Source organism: Magnolia sinica, chromosome 15 (genome assembly GCF_029962835.1).
Source record: "Magnolia sinica isolate HGM2019 chromosome 15, MsV1, whole genome shotgun sequence".
Classification (NCBI taxonomy): Eukaryota; Viridiplantae; Streptophyta; class Magnoliopsida; order Magnoliales; family Magnoliaceae; genus Magnolia; species Magnolia sinica.
The window spans coordinates 29,797,089-29,821,539 of NC_080587.1; the positions used below are offsets into that span (position 1 = coordinate 29,797,089).

The window sequence follows — 24,451 nt, forward strand, 5'->3', positions numbered from 1 at the left end:
AGAGATCCTCCTAGCTGCGCAAAACTCTGATTAATATTGCATAGCTGGATTAATAACTGCCGTGTACAACTTTCCCTAGGTTCAATGTCACACCACCCTTCTATGTGCATCTCCATTCCATCCAGCCACATCCACCCATCCCTATTTCTCTTGGAAACATCCTCATAAGCCTCTTTATCCTTTCTAATGATAAAGCCATGGCAATTGAACATATCTCTTTTCTGAATCTCCTAGCTGTCAATTTTGACTAAATCACCACTTTTATAGTTCATCCTACTAAGTTCCATTCCTAATACCTTCTCTTAGTTCTACATTGCCATAGTCAATGCCCCAATGATAGATACATGATCCTATAACAAGAATATTAGAATAAGAAAATTAAGTTCATGAATGAGAAAAATGGTTCAGTCATTGTCATGACTGTGAGTGTTTTTTTGTGTGTGTGTGTGTGTGTGTGTGTGTGTGTGTGTGTGTGTGTGTGTGTTGGGGAAATTCTATAGAGTAGATGTCCATGGTAGGTTTCTATGTGGAACCCTCCATTTTTGTTCATATGCCATCCGACCTTTTCTTTGTGTGTGCGCCACATGGATAGAAGCATATCCCAAAAATTAAGCTCTTCCAAAAATTAAGTTGGCCACACCATGCGTTTTAGAGGTTTTATTCGTGATTTTATACTATTCTTGAAGGTGTTTGCGGACTTGAGTTTTGGGTCTGGCTAATTCTTAGGGCTTCCTTTTTTTGGATAGGGCACATCTAATGTACAGTTTGAGTTTTTGACATACATCATAGTTTTGAGTGTTTGAGATGCATCATAGTGGCCCCACATTGTTGACTCTACAATATGGTCAACACTACCAGATCATTTCCCTATCAGTGTTTTAAATAGCGGTAGCGTGATGCGTAGCGCTCTGCCCTCTATAGCCTGTAGCGTAAATACGTAGCGTGTAGCATAAGCTACACGATACTTCTATTTTTTAATTTAAAAATAGGACCAGTGTATAAAATATCGGCGATATCATCGAAATATCGCCGACAATATCAGTGTCACCGGCTATGCGACATCGAAACCTCGTTTTTTTGATTCGCTCCCAAAAATCGCCGATAATCTCGACGGATTATCGGTATTTTCCAAAATATCGTCGATATTTCACTGTTCCCACCAACCATGGGTGGGAACTGTAGCCAACAACCCCCTTTGTCGATAAAAGGGGAAGTTGTTGGTGAAAAAATGTAAAAAAATCAAAAAATTACTTGTTTTTTCGCCTGGATTTGGAGGAAGAAGCGAATTCAAAGCCTTGAGTGCAGATCGGCAATATCCGGTAAGATTCAATCCCAAAAATTTTCGTTTTTCCGTCGAAAAATCCTGCAACTTCTCGAATCTGCTTGCGGGGCGAGATCTTGACGGTTTTTTTTTTTTTTTCCTTATTTGGGAATCTGGGATGAGGGAGAGGGATTTTTGGTTGAAATTTTGGAGAAATCGGTGGGATTTTGGTGGAAATTTGAAATTTGAGAGGGATTTTCGAAATTCGGGGATCGGGCGGGCGTAAATGGATCGGGCGGGCATAAAAGGGGTCGCGTACGTGGTTCCGTACGCTGTTAACGTACCGAACACATTCTTCGGGGCCCACCGAGAATGTATCTGGTCGATCCATGCGGTCCATCTGTTTTTCCATCTTATTTTAGGCGTTGAGACCAAAATTTAAGCATACCCAAAGATCGAGTGGACCATACCATTGGAAACAATTGGAATAATGATTTCCATTGTTAAAACCTTTCTAGGGCCCACCGTGATGTTTATTTCTCATCCAACCTGTTCATAAGATCACACAGACATGGATGAATGGAAAACACAAATATCAGCTTGATTCAGAACTTCTGTGGTCCCCAAGAAATTTTCAACGATAGATTTCAATTCATACTGTTGACTACGGTGTGGTCCAGTTGAGGTTTGGATATACTTCGTTTTTAGGATCATGACCTAAAATTATCTGCTAAAATGGATGGAAGGAGTGGATAAAATACATAAATCACGGTGGACCCCACAGTTGAAACCTTCCTGGTTCACGTTAACTGCTCAAGTGAGCTGTTCTAAAGGGAAAATGTGGTTTGGGAAATTCCAACCGTTGAAACCTTCCTGGTTCAACAGTGATGTTTAGATGCCATCCGTACCATTAATAACGTCATCATTGTTGAGATGAACTGAAAACAAAAATACTGGCATGAATCAAAACTTTTGTGGCCCCACAAATATTTCAACTGTGGACGTTTAATTATCACTTTTTAGGCTCAATTGAGCTTTAGATACAGTTCGTTTTTGGCATCATGTCATAAAATGAACTCACAAAACTGATGAACGGTGAGGATGTTTCACAAACATCACAGCGGGCCCGACCTGAGCTTGCAGCGCAGGAAGGAAATCTCGGTCCTGCGCTGCATGGGGTAGAAAGGCTTCAAGGGTGGAAATCATTATTTCCACTGTTTCCTATGGTATGGTCCACTTGAGACTTGTATGAGCTTCAATTTTGGGCTCAACGCCTAGAATGATATGAAAAAATGGATGGAAGGTGTGGATAAACCACATAAATTCACAGTGGGCCCAACTTACAGCGTACTAAGTAACTTAGTAGCAAATCCAATTTCTGCATTGGCTACGGACAAAAGCCGTAGCTAAAGACACCTTGAACCACAGCTGAACTCGCTGACGGAGTGGAGATACCTCGTTTCAACACATGGCATCGATTCCAGTGGGGTGGCTAACCCAAATGGCTACTGATGTCACGTCACCGAGCCATGTGGACCCAACCATGATGCATGTATTATATCCATACCATCCATTAATTTGGAGATATATTTTTATGTCATGAGAAAAAAATGAGATAGATCTAAAGTTCAAGTGGACCCCACCATAGAAAACAGTGGGGATAGTGACTTCCAATGTTCAAAACTTTTTAGGGGCCACTGAAATTTCTGATCAATCTGATATTTTTATTTTCACTTCATTTATCTCGATGTTAACTTATGAATGGGTTGGATCTCAAAAATACATCATAGTAGACCCTATAAATATTTCAACGGTGGGTGTGATTGCTCCCACGGTTTTCTGTGGTGGATCCACTTTAACTTTAGATCTATCTCATTCATTTTATCACGCATAAAAGTAAAATGATCTCTGCAAATGGTTGGATGGTATGGATACAACACACGCATCATGGTGGGTCCACATAGCTTGGTGACGTCACTTCAGTAGCCACTTGGCTACTGACCTTGTCAGCATCTAATCCATGTCCCCAAAAAAAAAAAAAATGGATTGTCTACGCCCTTGCCACCAGCCAATGGCTAGTGGTCGGTGCTCTATGGGCCCCACCATGATGAATGGTGGATATCTAATCACTATTATTTTCCTGTGGTGTGGTCCACCTGAGATTTATATTCCTATCATTTTTGGTATAAAGCCCTATAATGGTATGTAAAAATGGATGAAACATATACATCATGGTGGGGGCTGGACCGCACTATCATGGATGAGGCTGGGGCCGCACCTAATCCTTTACCCGTTACTCCATGTGGCTTTCATGCACATGCATTCATAAAGTAAAATCCAACCCGTCCATCTTATGAAACTGTGATTTTTACTCCAAATTCCCAAAAATCAAGATGATCAGTTAATTAAATGGGCTACACCAGAGGGAATAAGTTGGGAGATAACGTCCACCATTTACATGGACCCATCAAATTGTATGTATAAATCATAGTAGGCCCCATAAAGTTTACTCGGTATGCAATCTGCAGACTCTTCCCTTAATTGTAATTTATATGAAAATTTGATTTGATCTAACATCTTAGCCCTTGAAATGATTTGGGCTTATTACACTGACTACGAGCCGATGCACTTTTTTTTTTTGTCCATTATTGCAAATTTGTATACTACTAGGGAGCAAAATATCATTTGGATCGGGAAAAGGAGGAGTAAGGGACATTGGGTGGAAACATGGATGGCCAGTGGAGGGGAATAAATATGGAGCCATATGCAACTATTGTGGCCAAATGATACGGAGTGGGGGAGTGTCTAGGCTAAAGGAACATTTGGCAGGGGGATACAAGAATGTGAAACACTGTCCAAGTGTAACAAGGCCAGTGAGAGAGGAGATGAGAAGAGTGTTGAATGAAGCGAAGTCACGCAAGTTGCAGCAAAAGGATTGGGAGAGGGATATGAGGGAGGAGCTACGAGGCACTGGACGAGGCCTTGGTGCTATCGACGAGCACGATGACGACGACGATGAGGGGATCATGTACCCCGATGACTGTGTTACGGCTCGAGAAAGGAGTTATTTTAGACAAGTGATTCGTGAGTCTCGGGCTTCAGAATGGGAGGGGGAACAAAGAAGACTTATTGATGAGAGTAGGCCGTCGTTTGGGATGTCCCGACGTGAGGCTGGTGGGAGCAGCAGACGATTTGATGGAGGCAGCGGGCATGGCCTACAACGCACGCAAAGCACTCGTGTCCCAGATGCATCCATCACAGGCGTTAATAAAAAAAGATAAAAAAATATGTGGAGCAAGGGGCTTAGGGAAAAAGTGGGTGGCGCTATATCTAGGTGGTTCATCTCGAGCCATGTACCAGCAAATGCAGCAGCCAGTCCTCACTTCAAAAATATGATTGAGGAGGTGCAGCGTGCCGGGCCCGGTGTGAAGCCTCCCACGCCACAAGAGATTCTTGGCATCTACCTTGATCAAGAGCACGAGGAGATGCAGGCTTAGGTACGTGGACTCACGCCGAACTGGAAGCAGTATGGGGTAACAATCATGTGTGATGGGTGGACAGGACCTACGAAATTGTCCATTATCAATTTCATGGTGTACTGTAGAGGACAACTGGTTTTCCTCAAATCCATTGATGCATCGGTAAGAATAAAAGATCACGAATACATATATGCTCTCCTGAAAGGAGTGATTAGAGAAGTTGGGTCCCAGAATGTTGTCCAAGTTGTGACCGACAATGGCAGTACGTTCGTTAAGGCAGGGAAGAAATTGATGAAGAAGTTCAATCTCTATTGGACCCCGTGTGCGGCACACTGCATTGATTTAATGCTCGAGGAGATAGGCCAGAGGGATTCTGTTAGGAAAACCATCCAGGATGCGAGGAGAGTGACAAACTTTATATACAATCACTCATGGTTATTGGCTGCAATGCGTAAGTGTTGTGGAGGGGACATCGTTAGACCAGGCGCGACACGGTTCGCCACGAACTTCATTGCACTCGATATCTTATACAGGCACCGCGTGGGTCTGAGAAATTTGTTCAGATCCGAGAAATACATGGAGTGGAATCAGAGGAAGACTGAGGGTGCAAAGACCTTTTCGAATATAGTGCTTTCTGATTTCTTCTGGGATAAAGTTCACAACGTTGTTTCCTTCCTGCATCCGATGTACAAGGTCCTACGAGCCGTAGATAATGAGATGTGGCCTTCGATGGGGTCGATGTATGAGCTTATGAGAATTATGAGAGAGGGGATAATGACTGCAATCCCAACTTCGTATCAGGGCGTGATCAATATCATCGATCGTCGATGGACTGGGACTCTCGAGCATCCACTCCACCAAGCTAGTAAGTTTGTTGATACAACTGAGTACTTTAAGTATCACTTCTGTTTGCATGTTAATACAACTGAGTAACTAATATTTGGGTTTCAACATACTATCTGAATCCCAAATTTCATTATAAACGTCGGCTCCATGAGAATCGAGATTTGACGATGGCCGTTCAGGAGGCGTTCGAACGATTGTTCCCAGAATTGACAGCGCAAGCAGATTTCGGTAACCAGGTAATGCAATAAAATTTATTCCTTATAGCCTGTAGAAATATGAGTGATTAAAAATAATGACCTGTGAATCCGTGTTTACAGTTGTTGCGGTTTAGGGATGCGAGGGGTACGTTCTCATCCGCACTAGCAAAAGCATCGACTGAAACGATGATGCCGTGTGAGTATGGTAACATAATTAGGTAATTGCATTTTTCGTTTAAACTTCAAACTAAAACAAGTTCCTCATGGATATATAGGTGAGTGGTGGGCGATGTACGGAGTCGACACGCCCGTACTGCAGTTATTGGCAGTCTGTGTTCTCGCACAGACTGTATCCTCCTCACCTTTTGAGAGGAATTGGAGCACATGGTCACTCATACACACTAGCAAGAGGAACAAGCTAGCATATGAGAAGATGTAAAAGCTCGTTTACTGCCATTACAATATGAAGTAAAGAGAGAGATAGTTGCGGGTAGACCGAGACATGGAGGAAAATCAAGACCCGTTAGACTTGTTGTCTATAGGTAACATGGCAAAGATAGGTGATGGTGATGATGATGATGACCCACTTTATGAGTGGGTCAAATCAGCTGATTTAGATGATGCGGAGGGAGGCCCTGCTCCACAGGTAACCGAGGGAGCAATGGCTCTGGGTATCGATGTCGATCAGGTAATAGAGGAACAGAAGGCGGATACAGACTCCTTTGATTCTTTGGTGAGGAGTTCTGCACGTTCCAAAGAGGGTGAGGAAGCATCTTCACGGCCCCCTCCTCATCATCAAGTCGTAGTGAGTGATGATGATGATGAGACTCAACTCCCACTTGACACTGGTCTTGGGGACGATGACGATGACGACGGTGATGAGGGAGGGGACGGACGCACCGACACTAGTATAGGTGGTACTAGTGGGGGTGGGGGTGGCAGTGATGGGGGGTACACGACGGCTCAGAGCCAACGATCCGTTGGCCAGTTCACTGAAGAGCAGAGCTTTAACCATGCCACTCAGGACGAGGATCATGGATCTCGTCCACCATCCAGGGCGAGAGCATCAGAGCCCAGATATATGTTTGAGCGTCGTTCGAAGAAGAAAGATGGACGCGCCGCGGCTGATGCTCTCACACGCAGCCTGTCATCTATGGACATAAGTTCAGATCAGGGGAGCTCCACCTCTGTCCCACCTTATGCTCATGGGGGATATCACGGGTATAGCCATGGCAGCTCTGACATTTAGTCACGCTCTTCTACCCATGGGTACAGGCAGCTGGAAGATAGTTATTCGAGTCATGACCCTTTGACAGGAGAATATTCGGGGTATCCGTATGACTGACAACAATACTATCAAGGAGTTGGGGTTGGACTTGATCTATTCCCTCAGTACCCTGCTCAGGAAATGCCGTCGATGTATGTCACACAATTCCCACGTCTAGGCGTACTCGTACAGTTTGGGGAGGATGACTATCAGAGGTACATAAGAGAGTTCCTCAATTGGTACGAGCAGAGGATGACCTGGGAACAGTACTGCCAATATGTTGGGCAACAGTACTACTCTCAACTGCCATGGGATCCGGACAATGATTACGAGCCACCTCGTTACTCTGTGGGGATGAAACATGGGTAGAAATGTGTATTTTTTTCAATTCATTTACTTTTGCATGTCTTAATTGTTGTAAGCTTGCATTTGTATTATATAAACTAATTTTGGTTACTATTTGAGTGATTTCTTATGACAACGCATACTTTTTGGCCCCCATTAAATGGAAACTTCTAATTTAATGCATTCTTTTTGCAAAATTTTCATTCCTGAATATGTAAATATGTGTATTTAGGCATGTTCTGAAGTTTCACTGAAAAATTCCACCATTTTTCCCATATTTTCCCAATTTTCCATGCATTTCCAGTTATCGACGATATTATCGGCGATAACGATATTATATCGTTATATCCGGCCAGCGAAACTTGTAGCAATACCGACAACTCGAACACTGAATAGGACAAATATAATAAATAGCGAAAAAAATGAAAAAAATATATATAAAAATGCCCAAAAGATGATTCATTTGATCAATTATAAGCATGTTCAAAAAACTTATTAGTTATCATTTATCAAAAGCCAATCCACATATATAAGCCAAATCAAATAATTATCACATCAACAACTTTCTAAACAAACCACTTTAATTAATAGTCTAATTGAAACCACAAGTCACAACTATGAAAAGAAATAAAAATTCCATAGGTTAAAAGTATCAAGTATAATATAAGTGTCACATTCCTCAACATTAGAAACAAAGAAAATGTGAAAAAAATAATAAAAAAATAAAATAGTAAAAAAATACATTGTAGCTTGCGCTACGGACGCTACGCGCTACGTAGCTATAGCGTACGCTACCGGGGATTTACGCTATTTGGGACGCTACGTAGCGCTACAGCCATGCCACACTACGTAGCGTACGCTACCGCTACGCTACGGGCGCTATTTGAAACACTGTTCCCTATATATATATATATATATATATATATATGCGTGTGTGGAGGAACAGTCCCCTGTGAGTATTGGTGTAAGGGACTAATGTGGGTGGGTGAGTAGGTGTAGGGGTAGGGGCTTAGGTGGGCCCCTCTGTGATGTGCATGTGACATCTGCATCAGCCATCGGATGCATCACTCTATGATAGCCCCTGGTCCAAAAATAGGATCATTTGTGGTTTGGGTGGGGCAACACGATTGGGAACAACAAATAGGGTAATGCCATGTCTCCAAAATCTTTCCGTTGTTGTGAGTGCGACCCACTGGAATTGTGGGTTAGTGTGATTTTTTGGCCTTGGACCTAACATGGGGTGACCCATCTGATGGTTCGAGTGGATGTCACATACACAACATGGTGGGCTTGTAATAAATCAAGGGTGGGCATCTCTCCTCCTAATTGTTTCCCTCAGTGTGGCCTACCTGAACCACGGATGAGCTTGATTTTTGGGCCTGGGCCTAACATTGGGTTACACATTTGATGGTCAGAGTGGATGTCCCATATGTAGCACGGTGGGCCTCAAAAAAATCAAGGGTGGGCATCCCCCTCCCAATTGTTTCCCTTTGTTTGGCACAGTTGAATCATGGATCTGCCTGATTTTTGGGTCCCTGATGGTTGGTGTGGGAATCACATTCACATTTCAGTGGTGCTTGCCTAATGCCTAGATATTCTATAATGGTAATGATGGCTGTAACGGTCACTACCTTTACCTTTAAGATACAAGCTGTACTGTTTTAAAAAAAGTATTTCGGTCCCATAGTGGACCGTTATGACTCCGTAACCGTAATGGCTGTTATGTAACTGTTTTGGAATCCATTGGCGCCCGCTTGAGTTGAATCTCTTCACAAGGGATTGAGTCTTCTCTTCGGAGAGGAAGAGGAATGATCTCATAGTGTTGGCACTGCTATAAGTTATAGAGTGTTGAAGTATGTGGGCCCCACCCTGTTATGTGTGTAAATCCACACCATTCATCATGTGCCCCCCTCATGTTTACCATGAAGCCCAAATAGGCCGATCCAAAACCTAGGGGACCAGAACAAAGCAAAAAATATAAAAGCACGTTTAAAGCTTCTAGATTCATGTAGTATGGCCCACCTAAGTTTTGGAACCACTTGATTTTGAGGATGTCCCTTTATCTTGGTAGTGTGGGTATGATGTTTGATGAAATAGATTGGATGACATTTATGCACCATGGTGGGCTTCTCACACAAATTGAAAGGTTTTAATGGGTGGGCGTCCTCTCCTAATTATTGCTTGTGCTATGTCCCACTTGAGTTTTGAATTAGCCTGATTTTTGGCCTCCTTGCCAAACTTGTGATGGCACACTAGTTGGTCGCAGTTGGTATCATGCATGGTTCACGATATGCTCAATTTTGCTCGAAAATACATTACTTGTGTTAGAGTCGACATTATGCATTCAAACCTCATATAAAAAATATATATGTTTATATGTATATATATAAAGGTATTCAATAATGGTAACGGCCACCGTTGTAACCATTACGTTACTGGGCCATAACGGTTGAAATATCTTTTAGAAAAAGAATCGAAAAAATATTAGAAAAATCCCAAAAATTGAGAGGACTCCAAATATGTACTCTCGTATGATTTTGAATGTGTTTGTTATGGTGTACTAGGCCGTTCTTTGGTAAAAATGTTGTCTTGGGCTATCTAATGATTTTATTAACTTGACAGGCTTAGATTGACTGCAAAGCTCCTTTTATATATATATATATATATATATATATATATATATATATATATATATATAATATCAATGATTCAATATAGATAAGATCATAAGAGCTTGAATATAATGATGAGACAACCAGTGCAATTAAATGGACTTGCCGATGGAGGGTGCTTGTTTTACTTGGTCGAATGGACATGTGAACCTAGTTATGTCTCGCATTGACAGGTTTCTGGTTTTGGTGGAATGGATAGAGAAGTTCCCCTTGTCTAAACTATTCGGCCTGCCTAGATCAACTTCTGACCATAGACCAATATTCTGGATGCGGTGGAAGAAAACTGGGTCCGAGACCCTCCTGTTTTGAGCTTTCCTTGCTAAAGGTTGAAGGCTTTCACAAGGCGGTCAGGGAGTGGTGGGCTGATCTTCAAGTTCAGGGTTTTGCAGACTTTATCCTAAGTCAGAAGCTGAAGTCTGAAAGGAAAGTTAAATGTCTGGAAGAAAGAGGTTCTTAGCAACAAGAATTGGAGAACAACTCAATCCTTGCTGAAATTCAAGATCTCAACCTCAAGTAGGTGGGTAGTCTGATCTCAGATGCAGAGAGGGAGAGAAGATCTGTTCTAAAGCTGTAGTATGTCAAAAGGATCAAGGAAGAGGAGATTAAATGGAGAGAAAGATCTTGCATGCTTTGGCTGGAAGAAGGGGATAAGAACACAGTTTTTCCACAATATGGCAAGTGTGAGGGCAAGGAACAATCACACAGGCAGTCTACTGGTTAATGGCAGTAGGGTGATAGATAAAAGCCGGATATGGAGCTCCATAGTTCATTTTTATGAACAACTTCTGACAAGTGGGGATGGGAAGCAACCTTTGTTGGATAATCTGCTCTTTCCTTCTATTTCTAATGATCAAAGTGTGGCTCTTGAAAGGTCAGTTATGGAGGAGGAAGTGAAAGTGACAGTTAACTCCCTTGGTAAGGACAAGGCCTCGGGGCCTGATGGATTTCCAATGGCTTTTTCTTCTTTTTTTTCTTTCAGATTTGTTGGAATGAGGTCATGGAAGATGTGATTGCCTTCATTAAAGATTTTTTTTTGATAGGGGAATGCTATCGGAGGAACTGGGTGCTTCCTTCATAGTGCTCATTCCTAAAAAAAGGAGCTGTAAATTTAACGGACTTCAGGCCTACAAGTCTTTTAGGGAGCTCATATAAAATCCTACCGAAGAGCCTTCAGATTTCAAGGAGTTATAGCAACAATCATAGCGGGAAATCGGAGTATATTTGTAGCCAGTCGTCAAATTCTAGATTGTGCTCAACTTGCTCACGAATGCAATCACTCTTAAGTATAAAGAAGGCAAATGGGGGGTTGTTTACAAGCTGGATATTGAGAAGGCCTACGCTTACGTTGATTGGAGCTTCCTTTATCATATGCTGGGTTGCTTTGGATGTGGCTGGAAATGGAGATCCTGAATTCAAGAATGTGTGAGATTGGCCTCTTTTCGATTATTGTTAACAACTCTCCAAAAGAGTTTCTTTAAGGCATTGAGAGGCCTTCGCCAAGGTGACCCTCTCCCTTCCTCTTTCTGGTTGTTGCTGAGGCTCTTGGTAAGATGCTCATAAAAGGCTAGGAAGTGGGTCTGATTCAGGGATTTAGAATTGGCGAATCATGGCCTCCTATCACTCATCTCTAGTTTGCGGATGACATCGTTTTCTTTTGTGATGCGCAGAAAGAAATGGAAGACAATTTGTGGAAAATTGTTGCTTGCTTTGAAGCAGTATCGAGCTTGAAGGTGAACTCCTCGAAATGCGAAATGCTTGGCATTCATACGTCGGTTGATGACGTCCAAAAGCTCGCGGATTTATTTGACTATGGATTAAGGTCCTTCCCCTCATCGTATGTATAGGCAAGCCGGCTAATCACCTATGGGGCCTAGTTATAAAAAGTATAGAAAGGAAACTTTCCACCTGGAAGAGCTGCCATTTATCTTTGGGAGGTCGTTTGACTTTGATTAAAGCAACGTTCTCCAACATGCCTTTATACTTCATGTCACTTTTTAAATGCCCAAAATCGGTGTTGGACAAGCTTGAAAAACTCTGACGTGATTTCTTATGGAGGGGGAAAGAGTTGAGGAAAAAGTTCCTTCTCCTGAGATGGGACGAGATGTGCAAACCTTTATGTGAAGGGGGGATGGGCTTGAGGGTTTTGGAGCATACGAACCAAGCCAATTTGGGTAAGTGATTGTGGCGGTTTGCTTTGGTGGAAAAAAGTCTTTGGGGGGAGGCATTGGCTAGGAAATACGGAACCTGACCAGGGGGTTAGTGGATTAAAGATTCTTTGACGCATAAAACCTCGGGTTTGTGGGAAGTAATTTTATTTATGGTGTCGAAGTTTAGACAAGGCACTTGATTCGTGGTAGGAAACGGTTCCTGAATTCAGTAGCAGTTTGCTTAAGGAGGCCTTCCCTTCTTTGGCTGCCTTTGCCCTGAACATTAACATTCCTATTGCCACCTGCTTCGAGAAGAGGGGAGACAAGGTCATATGGGTGCCTCCTTGCCACAGAGGCCTCTCAGACGAGGAATTGGGGGTATTTTTATCTTTTGGAGAGGCTAAAACTGGATCTCTTGGAGAGTTCAAGGAAGATTCAATGATTTGGACTGGACACAGTTCAGGGGGTTCTCCATCAGGTCTTTTTACAAATTCCTAACTTATCCTTCAGCCATTTCTGGGCACAATTATCGATTTTGGAAGTATGGAGCTCCCCCAAAGGTTACATCCTTCATTTGGTTGGTAGGTAGGAATAGGGTATTAACCATGGATAATCTCTACAAGGGGGGCTTGGTGCTACCGAATGTCTGTATTATGTACTTGAGAGACGCCGAGTCGGTGGACCATTTATTCTTGCATTGTCCTTTTACAAAGAAGATTTGGGATAGTTTTCTTGCCATCCTCAATGTCACTTGGGTTATGCCGATTCATTCCCCTCTTTGTCATCCTGGCAATTGGCATGTTGGCAGTATTGGTAAAGATGGCAAGGTGATTTGGAGATTGGCAGGGATGGCAACTTTCTGGGCCATTTGGGGAGAGAAAAATGTGCTGCTTTGAGAATAGGTCGGAGTCGGAAGACTGAATTTTTTGCAAGACGGTGCATTGGGTGGTTGAGTGGGCATTCGGGTTTAGGGACATGGACTCTTGCATCATCATAGCCCTATTGGGGTTGTAATTCTCTTTATCATTTTCCTCCAGTATTCTTTTCCACCTTTGCGTGGCTTTTTAATAAAGTCATTTACCTTTAAAAGAAAAGTATGTATTACTGTATTAGTATTTATATAACCATTTTACCATAGACGAGTATAGATGTTAATGCATGAAGTATATAGTGAATTCACAAGTCATAACATAAGTGATAAAGTGATGCCAAAGGACAAACACAAATTAAAAAACAATACTCATCACTCGTGTCATCACCTAAACGAAAATTGTGCTGCCTGTGGTGCTTGACCTCTAAGTCGTCATCATCTGGTTGAGGCGATGAAACGAGTGTCACATATCCATAATAACTCGAGGGAAAGAACATGTCAATGAAACCCAAGGATGAATGATTACAATCATCACTACCATTAGGCATTTGCCATGTCAAACCCAAATACGTATAGGTATCGGTGCCAAATGTATTCCCATTGTCATAGCCATAATAGCTGTACTTGTATTGCCCCCAGTACAGCTCGTACTGCTGAGAGTGTACTGTGCAGCAAATTACTCGGAACCAAATATGGGTATGTATATCCCCCATATCAACCTTCTCCATGGGGATCATATCTAAGATTAGTCCAACATGAAAGTGCCTCAGCAGTCTCCCTATACTAAATATGGTCATTTCCATATTTATATCCGTAAACTGTTTGATGTCATGGTGTGTCATCTCCTCCTATACCACTGGCGACGACATTCCCATGATGCTCCTTTGGCTGGTTGTATTGTGAATACATATACTCATAAGTCCAGTCTACTCTGGTTCGTTGATATTCATCAGCCTCAACCTTCTTAGACAAATGTTCTCTCGCGTGTTAAGCAACACCAGAAGTAGGACTAATAGAGATTCCTTGCTAGATTCTCTAGGAGGGCCACACACCCCACGTACATAGCGCGGCCCGCCTCGATTAGCATGCACATAGGCATCTTTTACTATGGGTATCGTAACAGGGCGTGCCGTGTAGCGTTGGAATCGCAATGCTCGCACAATCGCTAGGGTACAAGTCTTAGGTTGTTGCGGTACTAAAATAGGATCGCGATCAAAACTTGTCGATCTAGTCCCACCCAAAACATGCCAATGCTAAAATTGAGGTGTAAGGTCGATTAATCGGGGTACGGGTCTTACAGCATGACCTCGACCTTGATTGCTATAACCAGAGTCACGGCCAGGCCTAGGTGCTCGTGATGCAGGATTGAAAGAAGACCGTCACCAACTGCGTATGTTGAGTTATCAGATGATAGTAAGGTTGGTGCAGTGTTTTAGATAGCGTGTAGCGTACAACGTGGCATTTGGCCCTCAATTGTGTGTAGCATAAGCTACACGATCCTTAATATTTTTTAATTAAAATAATAGAAAATATGATAAAATTTACAAAATGCATAATTTCTAGGAGTTCTCGACTACAAATCTGGATCATCAACTACCTGTTTCCATGCAAAATCTCTCTCTCTCTCTCTCTCTCTCTCTGCCTTTAGATGGTCCGGATTGATCTAAGTGCTCTATCCACGATATGGACCACAATTTCGATGGTCCGGATTGGTTTAATGTAATGCCACGTGCCATAGGTATAATTCATCACCATTTTAAAATAAGTGTTAAACTAACATAGAGAAAACACTTTTAAAAAAATGAGATTTTAGGTAGCATACGCCATCTACGCTACACACTACACTACGCTACTTGTAGCTTACACTACATGCCTTGTAGCTTATGCTACCAGGGAGTTACGCTACATAGCATTTTTGCTACGATATGTAGTGTATGCTTCACGCTATTGAAAACATTGGGGTGATGTGGTTGAGGTAGCAACACGTTGGACCATAGCATAAATCGCCGTCAAATGAGGAGGAGGATTCATCACAACAATCTGCTCAAGAAGACCTTTATATTTAGAGTTAAGACCGGAAATGAACTGCATGCTTCGGCTTTCTTCCCATTGTTTACAAACAAGATCATAATCTTTCTTGCTCTCGGACGGAAGAGGATGATAGAGATCCAACTAATCCAACATACCCCGAAGGGTAGAAAAGTACTCCTTTAGAGATCGGGAATCCTGTTCAAACCTGTTAATATCCGAAATTAACTGAAAAACTCTTGATAAATTCCTTGCTTCTGAACACTTGTCATGCAAGGTATCCCATATCTTTTTCGCAGAAGATAGAAACATAATAGAGTTACTGACAGACGGATCCATAATGTTAAGTAACCAAGCCATGACTTGGTAGTTCTCCTTGGTCCAGGTTTTGTGATGTCCATATATATGGTTTGGAGCATCATCTAATATGTAGGTGAGTCTATCTCTTCCTCCAAAAAATAATATCACGGATTAAGCCCACTGTAAATAATTATTATCATCCAACTTGACTGTTGTAATCAACGAGGGGTGTGAATCTAAAGACCCGCACTAGACCCATAAGAGATTTTGTCATCCATATGGTCCATAGACACTTATTAAAGATTATAGAGAACAAGGACAGTCACCGGACTATCCTGAACAGGTTTCCACACAACCGAAGCTCCAAATAATGGGCTACAGGCCCAGGAAGTAGAGAAAAACACAAGATCCAGCATGAAACTTCACAGAAGGGCTTGCATGGTCACAACACACTGCCATAGAATGAAAAAGTGAGCACAAAGACTCGCAGTGTATGTCCAGGGTCCCTAAGGGGCCAAAAACGGTGGAGCCGTACCTCTAAAATGGCAGGAGAACACCAAAATACTTCCTCTTGATCAGAAAAACTCCCATGGATGCCTTCATATGGTAAAACCAACCAACAGTAGGGAGAAATCCCCAAAAAAATCTTACCGATTTGGGAGAAATCGTAAAAAAGCGAAGATTTGGAGTTTTCCGCTGGACTTAAAAAACTATCTGAACATGCTTCAAATCAGCCAAAAAATCCTGCAAAAAACACCATAATTCCTCTAAAATCAAGCTCTATCAAATCATGTTCTTCCCGATGCAAGTAGCTCCAATCAACAAGAAGAAGATGAAAGAAATGGAAGAGAGAGAGAGGAGAATGAGAAAGAGAGAGAGAGAGAGAGAGAGAGAGAGAGAGAGAGAGAGAGAGAGAGGTTTGGAGAAAATGTGAGTGTTAGGGCATCCTACCCCACACACTATTTTATTAGAATACTAGAGTTACAATAAAGTGCTCCACAGGAGCACCAAACACTGTGTGAACATGGCAACATGCACACACAAAAAAGACACAGAGATACATATAAAGGTACATCTGTAACTCTCTATACATGTCTTCTCTTGTGATTTTCAAATGAGTGATCAATTGTGTATTCCTGCTAAAATTTTCATTAATTGTTATTTGTGTGTGGTCTGCTTCTAGCATTTTCTTATTTTTTGAGGCCTTTGTACTTTTAGAAAGAAGTGCTATTAAAGTTGTCAACTCTATTCATTGCATGACTTATTGCACTTCCCTCTCTTTTTAGGAAAAATTGAAAGAAAAGAAACCACTTCTTACAGACACTCTTACTCAGACGCTTCAAGCGATGTATATGTCTGGGTGTGTAACTCTTGTGGATGTTGTTGAAGGCAAGTTCTGGCTCCATTTTGACTCCTAAATTATTAGTGTTAATATGGTCATCCAGACACAACATGGTGAATCGAAACATCAATGTGTCTGATTATTAGTAGGTTTCTTTATCTCAATTCATTTTTCATCTCTGAATGCAATGTACTCAGTAGTTTCGCTTGTTCTTATTTATTATCCATCCACTAATTTATATTTACTGGCAAGGCGCACAAGGAATACAGGATTTTTTGCCCAGTTGTGCAGTTTAATTTTGATCACTGCAAAGTGCAGCTGGAATATATTTGGGATTTAGGACTGTGTTTTTGCGTTTCCTCTGGAATTCCTTTTACTGAACTTTTTAAGATTTCATCTTCTGATGTCATCAAGCATGATATTTAGCTGTGAGAAATAAAAAATATTAATGAATGTAATCAATTGTCAAAGAAGTAAAAAAAGATGCAATATATGCTCACCAGTACTAGGTTCACCCCAAAAGGTATGTAAAATATATGCTTTAATTAATTTTCACTGAAAACATGGCTCTTTTTTTCAGCTCCCCTCCCTTCACTTAATGCCCATGGCTGAATGCTGAAAGTAGTGGTGCATTAAAACTTTTTTCACTTTTGACTAAAAATCGCTAAAATTATTCCAAAATTACAATTCAGCACTTCAAGTTTTTAGCACTTGAATTAATTTTAGAGCTTATTTTTCAGTTTGTCAAACGGCACCGTAGTGAATGAGACCAAAGGAGTTCCTCTGGTTGTTCACACATTAATTTTTGTTGCATTTGTGTACATGGAATTACGTTGGGATTGGCATAGCATGCCCAGAAATTGAGAGCAGTTGAGGGGCACTTGCAATATATATATATATATATATATATATATATATATATATTGTGTGTGTGTGTGCGCGTCTGTTGGGGGGGCGCGTTCGTGCTTAAGGGTTTCTTGATAGCTAAGAGCACTTGTTGCTGCAGATGTTAGAGGGGCAGTGAAAAATAAAGTTCCGCTTGTGCGCTCATTAACCTTAAACTGGGTTACATTGTGTATTGAGACAAGTAACAGAGCAGTTGTTCTCAAGTTGCATAAGGATTATGTCCCTGTCTTTATTGAGGTCAGTATGTCCAAATAATTAATTCCTTGTTCTGTTTTTATTATATGGTGATAACCATGTTGAAATATCCACCAATATCTGTGCTGAATTGGTCATATTTCAAGTTTTCAACATACACAATGTGTTCAACTTTTGTAGTGCCTGAATGATGGTACACCAGAAGTGAGAGATGCTGCTTTTTCTGCACTTGCTGCAACAGCCAAGGTATTCCCTCAATTCCTTTGGAAAATATTGTGCAAGTTTGTTTTTGTTTTGTCCTGTAATCAATGTTGAACCCTTTCCCTGTATCTCTTCCTGTTCCCCCTCCTCCACCTCTGCTCCTCTTTCTTTCTTCTTTTCTGTCTTCTAGTTGGTTGGCATGAAGCCTTTGGAAAAGGCACTAGAGAAACTTGATGAGGTGAGGAAAAAGAAACTTTCAGAAATGATTGGAAGTTCAGGAGGTGGCCTTGTTCCTAGTACTGGATCAGGTTTGAATGTTTTCTATTGTCCTCCATTTGAATTATTATTGTGGAACCGTTTCCCAATTGATGCTGTCCATTTCCTGGTTTTCTGTCATGCTTTTATGTTGTCATATGCCAGGTGCAGTATCTACTTCAAATGCGAGCATGTCATGTCTAGAGGTGGGTTGCTAATTGTTTTTCTTTTGTTCTGGCTTTATGTTATGCACAATCTGTTGACTTCATCTAGTGATGATTGGCATGACCTCCTAGTTTCTGGTTAATTATGTGGTCCTTTTCCTTCTTATCCTTGTCCTCAAATCTTTTCACAACTCAATTCTCTAATCGTATATTTTGTTTTGTTACACTAAATGTGTCACCACGGGTAAGTAGTTGCATAGATTTGCAGGTTTTTGGTCTCATGTAGTTGTGTATATTTTGCTTGTCAGCTTGATATGTTTTGCTTGACATGCCAAACATTTAGTGGACCTTGTGCTAACCATCATTTGTTACATCCAGTGTTCGAAATATCGGTATCGCACCATGTATCGCACCCTTGGGATACAGATACGTATCGGTCGCATGGGATATATCGTTTGTATCACATAATTTATTATTTATCGCACTTTTTGAGAAACATGGGGAAACATTGGAAAAATGATTGAATTTTTCAATGAAACTTCAAGGATTGTAAAAAAAAAAAAAAAACCTTAATACATGCTTTTAAATCATAACATTTCAAAAAAGTAGTGTGCATAATAGGTTTCCTTTGTATAAGGTTCTAAGTTGTGTGTTGTCGGATTAAAACAATGATGTATTTGTTACCCTAACCATGTGGAGCCCACCTTGGTGTATTTGTTGTACATCCACACTATCAATCTGTTTTTCCCTCTCATTTTAGGATGCAATCCCAAACCTTAAGAAGATCCAAATCTCAAGTGGACCACAACACTAGAAACACTGATGAATGACTATAAAAAATTTTTATGTGGCCGACAAAAGTTTTGGATCAAGAAGATCTTTGTATTTTCCCTTTATCTAGGTATGCTTGACATTATCAATAGGTTGGATGGAAAATAAACATTACGAAAACCTTACGATGGCCCTTTGGAATTTTTAATGGTGACACACTCAATCACCATTATTTCCTTTCGTGTGGTCCACTTGAGATTTGAATCTACTTAATTTTTTAGATCACATCCTAATATGGTCGAGAGAAATGATGTAGATATACGACACATCATCAAGGTGGGCCCTACCGTAGGGATAACACCTTAGCAGGTGTCCGCACCTGGGACATGCCACATGGAACCAACCATGTGAGTGGGACCTTGACAATAGGGTCCACCTCGATGTATGCATGGTATATCCACGCTGTCCATTTGTTTTGTCACATGGTTTTAGGAATTTGTCCAAAAAATGACGCAAATACAAATTTCAGGTGGACATTGACCACTCTACACAAAGCAGTGGTTATTGACCAATTAAAACATTTTGTGGGCCACAAAATTTTTGGATCAATCTGATATTTGTTTTTTTTTTTTTTCCTTTTATCGAAGTCTTTCTGAGCTTATCAATAGGTTGGATGGTCAATAAGCATTATGGTGGACCCTTAAAAAATTTTCAACAGCTTATGTTTAATTCACATTGTTTCTGTGGTGTGGTCCACTTGAGCTTGGGATATGCTTCATTTTTGGCCCAATATTATTTATGTTCCTTATATCCACACCGTCCATCTGTTTTGAAAGTTCATTTTTGGACTTGGTCACAAAACTGAAGCAGATCCAAATCTCAAGTGGACCAAACAATTGTAATTGATCATTAAAAACTTTTCATGGGCCCACAAAAGCTTTGGATCAAGTTGATATTCATGTGGTCTATTTATCTAGGTCTTTGTGACCTTACCAACATGTTGGATGGCAAATAAACATTCTGGTGGGCCCCACGAAATTTTAATGATGGGGATTCAATCACTATTGGTTCATTTGTTACAGTTAGGGATCCATCCAAACGGTGCCTAGGTAGTACCCAACCCACGCCTGTAGACGCTATATGGAACCAACGATGTTGGTGGGACCTTGACTGTAGGCCCCAACATGATTTATGTGTTGTATCCACACCATCCATCCATTTTAAGAGATCATTTTGGGGCAATAGCCAAAGAATGAGGCCGATCCAAAGCTCAAGTGGACCCCATCACAGAAAACAGTGGGGACGGTGATGCCCCACCGTTGAAACTTGAAACCTTTCCAGGGCCCACCATAATGTTCATTTGAGATCCAACCTATTCATAAGTCCAACCAAATATGGGCAAAGGTAAAACTCAAATATTATCTTGATCGAAAACTTTTGTGGCCCCCATGAAGTTTTTAATGGTAGGCTTTAAATCCCCACAATTTTCTATGGTGGGATCCACTTGAGCTGTGGATTTAACTCATTCTTTGTATCCTGACCTAAAATTATCTCTCCTAATGGATGGACAACATGGATATACAATACATACATCAAGGTGGGCCTCACCGTAAGGGTTGTACTGTCTTTATCCCTTAAAAAAGAAAAAAAGAAAAAAAAAGGCCGAGAGTTCAAAAACTCTCTTCTCCGTTAAACCGGTAACCCACGAGCCTCGGCGACTTCGAAATCCTTAATCATCCTAAAAATCTCTCCATTTTTTTTTTTTTTTTTTTTTCAAATTCCAACTCAATTCCCCCTAATCATTACCGGAAATTTGGTTTCCTTCCAAAGCAATTCTCTTCGAAGAAAAACATGGGGTTTAGGGTTTTCTTACATGATCTAGACCCACCAAATCCAGTCGATTGAGGCTCCCTTAGGCATATAAAATAGGTAAGAGATTTTTTCTATATATTTTTTTTAATAAAATCGCACAATATCATGCATTTATTGACGATATCGCACAATAAATTGCGATATATCTAGGAATCGGGGATTTTTTAATAATTTCCGAGGGTTTCTTGCTGCTGAGTACCGATAACAATAATATCGGCCGATAGTACCGATATTGTGAACACTGGTTACATCGGCCTTAAAGAAGGTCACACATTCAACATACATGTGGCCAACTTTAAGAATGGACTGACTTGGTTTTTCGACCCCGACACATTTAATTTGGGGCTTGCCATACAAGCGTTCTAGATCTTGCAGATGTGTACCATGTTGACCCATGGGCACTAATGTTTGGCATTTGTATATATTGCTTGCTTACTTCCACCATAACCTTGAAGCTTTTCAATTTAACAGTGTTGAATGCAACAGCGGCTTTGTATAACCACTTAGCAATGTATTGAATTGTGGTTTTTCTATCCTTATTCTTGTATCGGTTTTCAATAGTTGTTTGAGCAGGTCCTCCTTTAACCATTTGGTCAACGACATCCTTAGGATGTGGTCTACGCTACCTATCTTGGATTCTTGAATCTTGATCTACATTAATATCTATATTCTCATGGGTTTCTTGTTCTATAAATTCTTCTCGAAGCATGACACTATCGTGCTTTTTTTTTAAAATGTTTGTCTATGTCCTCCCTGTGTCGTGCAATGCCACCGACACTTACAAACCCGCGTAGCTCACACTATGTGATTCTTTTCAGTAGCACTATGATAGTGTGTGTGTGTGTGTGTGTGTGTGTGTGAGAGAGAGAGAGAGAGAGAGAGAGAGAGAGAATATTACCATATGTGTAAATGGGTATTCTTGATTCTTAAAGAATGAATGAATGAATGAATAAATGAGAAATGAAAGAAAAAGAAGAAGAAGAAATGGTCTAGATTCTTGAATCTTGATCTTGGATGAAGCTTGATTGTGTTGAAACTTGAACTTTGAAGTTCGAATTCAAACTTGCATGATGAATCTTGAATCCTTGGATCTTGATTGTTGTTGTTGAAGAATGAAGAGAGATACTTGGAAGAGTTGAAGTATAATTTGTAAATGGGAAATGGAAAGTAAGAGAGAAATTTTAATTGTTGGGACATGCGATCGCATATTCATTGCATATGTATGCCATGCCACGCTTCTCTAATCACATATGCATCATGGTCTATGCAATCCAATCCAATCTATTCGCATATGCGATCGCATTTGACAATTGCGTCTTGTCAATCAAAGCCACGTCATTTTCAAGCTACATAGGATCTTTTCCTGCAAATGCTCAACTCGTCCATAATCAATGTGAAAAGGTAGGGCTCAATGTTGACCCTTGGTGCAGGCGTGGTGGTTCTTACATTTATTACTAGTCCCTCACACATCGTATAGCATATCAATATATCCTCTTAAAACTCCTTTCTTTCTCAACACCCACTGGATTAACTCTCTAGGGACCCTATCTTAATCTTTCTCTAAGTCAATAAAGACAATGTGGAGATCCTTCCTCTCCCTATGTTTCTTCGTCAATTGTCTAAGTAGGGAAATAACTCCAGCGGTAGACCTCCTTGGCATGATACCAAATTGATTTTCAGATACATTCGTCTCATTCCCTAGTCTTTGCTCAATCACTTTTCCCCAAAGTTTTTCATAGAACGGCTCATAAGTTTAATCCCATGACAATTAGTGCATTTATCTTTGTCTCCTTCATTCTTATACATACATACACACATACATACATATAGGGAAATGGTACTATGAGGTTGACCTCATGGGAACTTCCCATGAGGTCGAGCTGTGTGGGCCCCACTGTGATGTGTGTCAAACATCAACACTGTGCATTTGATGGGTCCCCTTTAGGTTATGGGATATCCCAAAAATCAGCCGTATATGGAAATCAGTTTGGCCAGACCATCTAAAACCATGTGAAGACATGCTTAGAACATATAAAAGCACTTGGTGGGGCCCACTTGAGTTTTGGATGCAGCTGAAACTTGGTCTAACCCCTCATCCAAGTGGGACACACACAATGGATGGGCAGGATTTGTGAACCGCATCTTAGTGGGCCTAATAAATGATTATGATTGTTTTAATGGGAGGGTAATCCCTCTCAACTATTGGATGTGTTGTGGCCCACCCAAGTCATGGATTGACTTGATTTTTAAGCCCGTGGCCCACCATGGAATGGTTCATCTAGCGATGGGGTAGATGTTCGACACACATCATGGTGGGGCCCACACATCTCGACCTCATGGGAAGTTCCCATGAGGATGACCTCATAGTACCATTTCCCACACACACACACACACACACACACACACACACACATATATATATATAAGATTCAGAAAGGGCTACCATGGAGTAGATAAGGGGAGGGTTACATCCTCTTTAGCCGTAGATTCTTGGCAACCTCATTCCAATCCTATTTCTCAAGAAAAAAGAAGAAGAAAAAGAAGAAAACTCATTCATATCGTTGGGAATTTGGGGGAAATATTTTCCAACTTCAACTGTTTATCTTTGATCTCAGAGATGTAAGATGCTCACTTCGAAGGATTTGGGGCCCCGAAAGTGTTCCAAAGATTGGCATTGTACTAATGCCTTGCAACATAATTAAAAGATGCCTAAAAGAGCCATAAACCCTAAATCGCAAGATTTCCGCCTTAGTGGATTCCATCTCTGTGGAACTACTTTAGAAAGCCATTTTTATGTTGGTCTTATCTTTTCTTAGAACCTCCCTTGATCCCCTATGGCCTTGATTGCTTAAGGAGCTCCATCGACAATAGATTGTTCCTAAACGGAGTCGATCTTCTTCATTGTGTAGTTTAGGAGAATAGGTTGGGTGTTGCCTTAGTTGTAGGATCCTTCTAACTACAAGCCGCTTTTGCTTTGAATCCCCACTTCAGACTCCTGCTCTTGCTCTTACTTCAAATTCCCATTGCCGACTCTCGTTCTTGCTTCATACCTATTTATACTTGTCTGTGTTTTTAAAAGAGCCTCTTCCTCGCTCTCGCACCCGAATTTGTTGTCGCTTCGCTTCATGCTTGTGCAACTATAGTGTCGGTTTGTGCATCTTTTAAGAATTGTGGTGTTTGTGTGGCTGGTTACTAGAAAGGGAGTTTTGACTATTGATAATCTGCAACGAAGATCTCGAATTCTTCCCAATGTGTCTTTGATGTGTTAGCAAATGCGTAATCTATTGACCACCTTTTTATCCACCTCTCCTTTGCTCAAGAAGTGTGGAATC

General features: G+C 41.0%; 1 protein-coding gene across 1 annotated transcript in view; it reads left to right on the forward strand.

The window, feature by feature from the left end:
- The window catches only part of LOC131227757 (protein MOR1-like), a 137,051-nt gene that overhangs the window by 53,894 nt on the left and 58,706 nt on the right, over window positions 1-24,451 (forward strand). Inside the window, exons 11-15 of the mRNA XM_058223562.1 lie at window positions 16,700-16,802; window positions 17,762-17,898; window positions 18,037-18,102; window positions 18,248-18,365; window positions 18,478-18,518. Coding sequence (XP_058079545.1) covers window positions 16,700-16,802; window positions 17,762-17,898; window positions 18,037-18,102; window positions 18,248-18,365; window positions 18,478-18,518 — 465 coding nt within the window. The remainder of the gene's footprint in view (window positions 1-16,699; window positions 16,803-17,761; window positions 17,899-18,036; window positions 18,103-18,247; window positions 18,366-18,477; window positions 18,519-24,451) is intronic.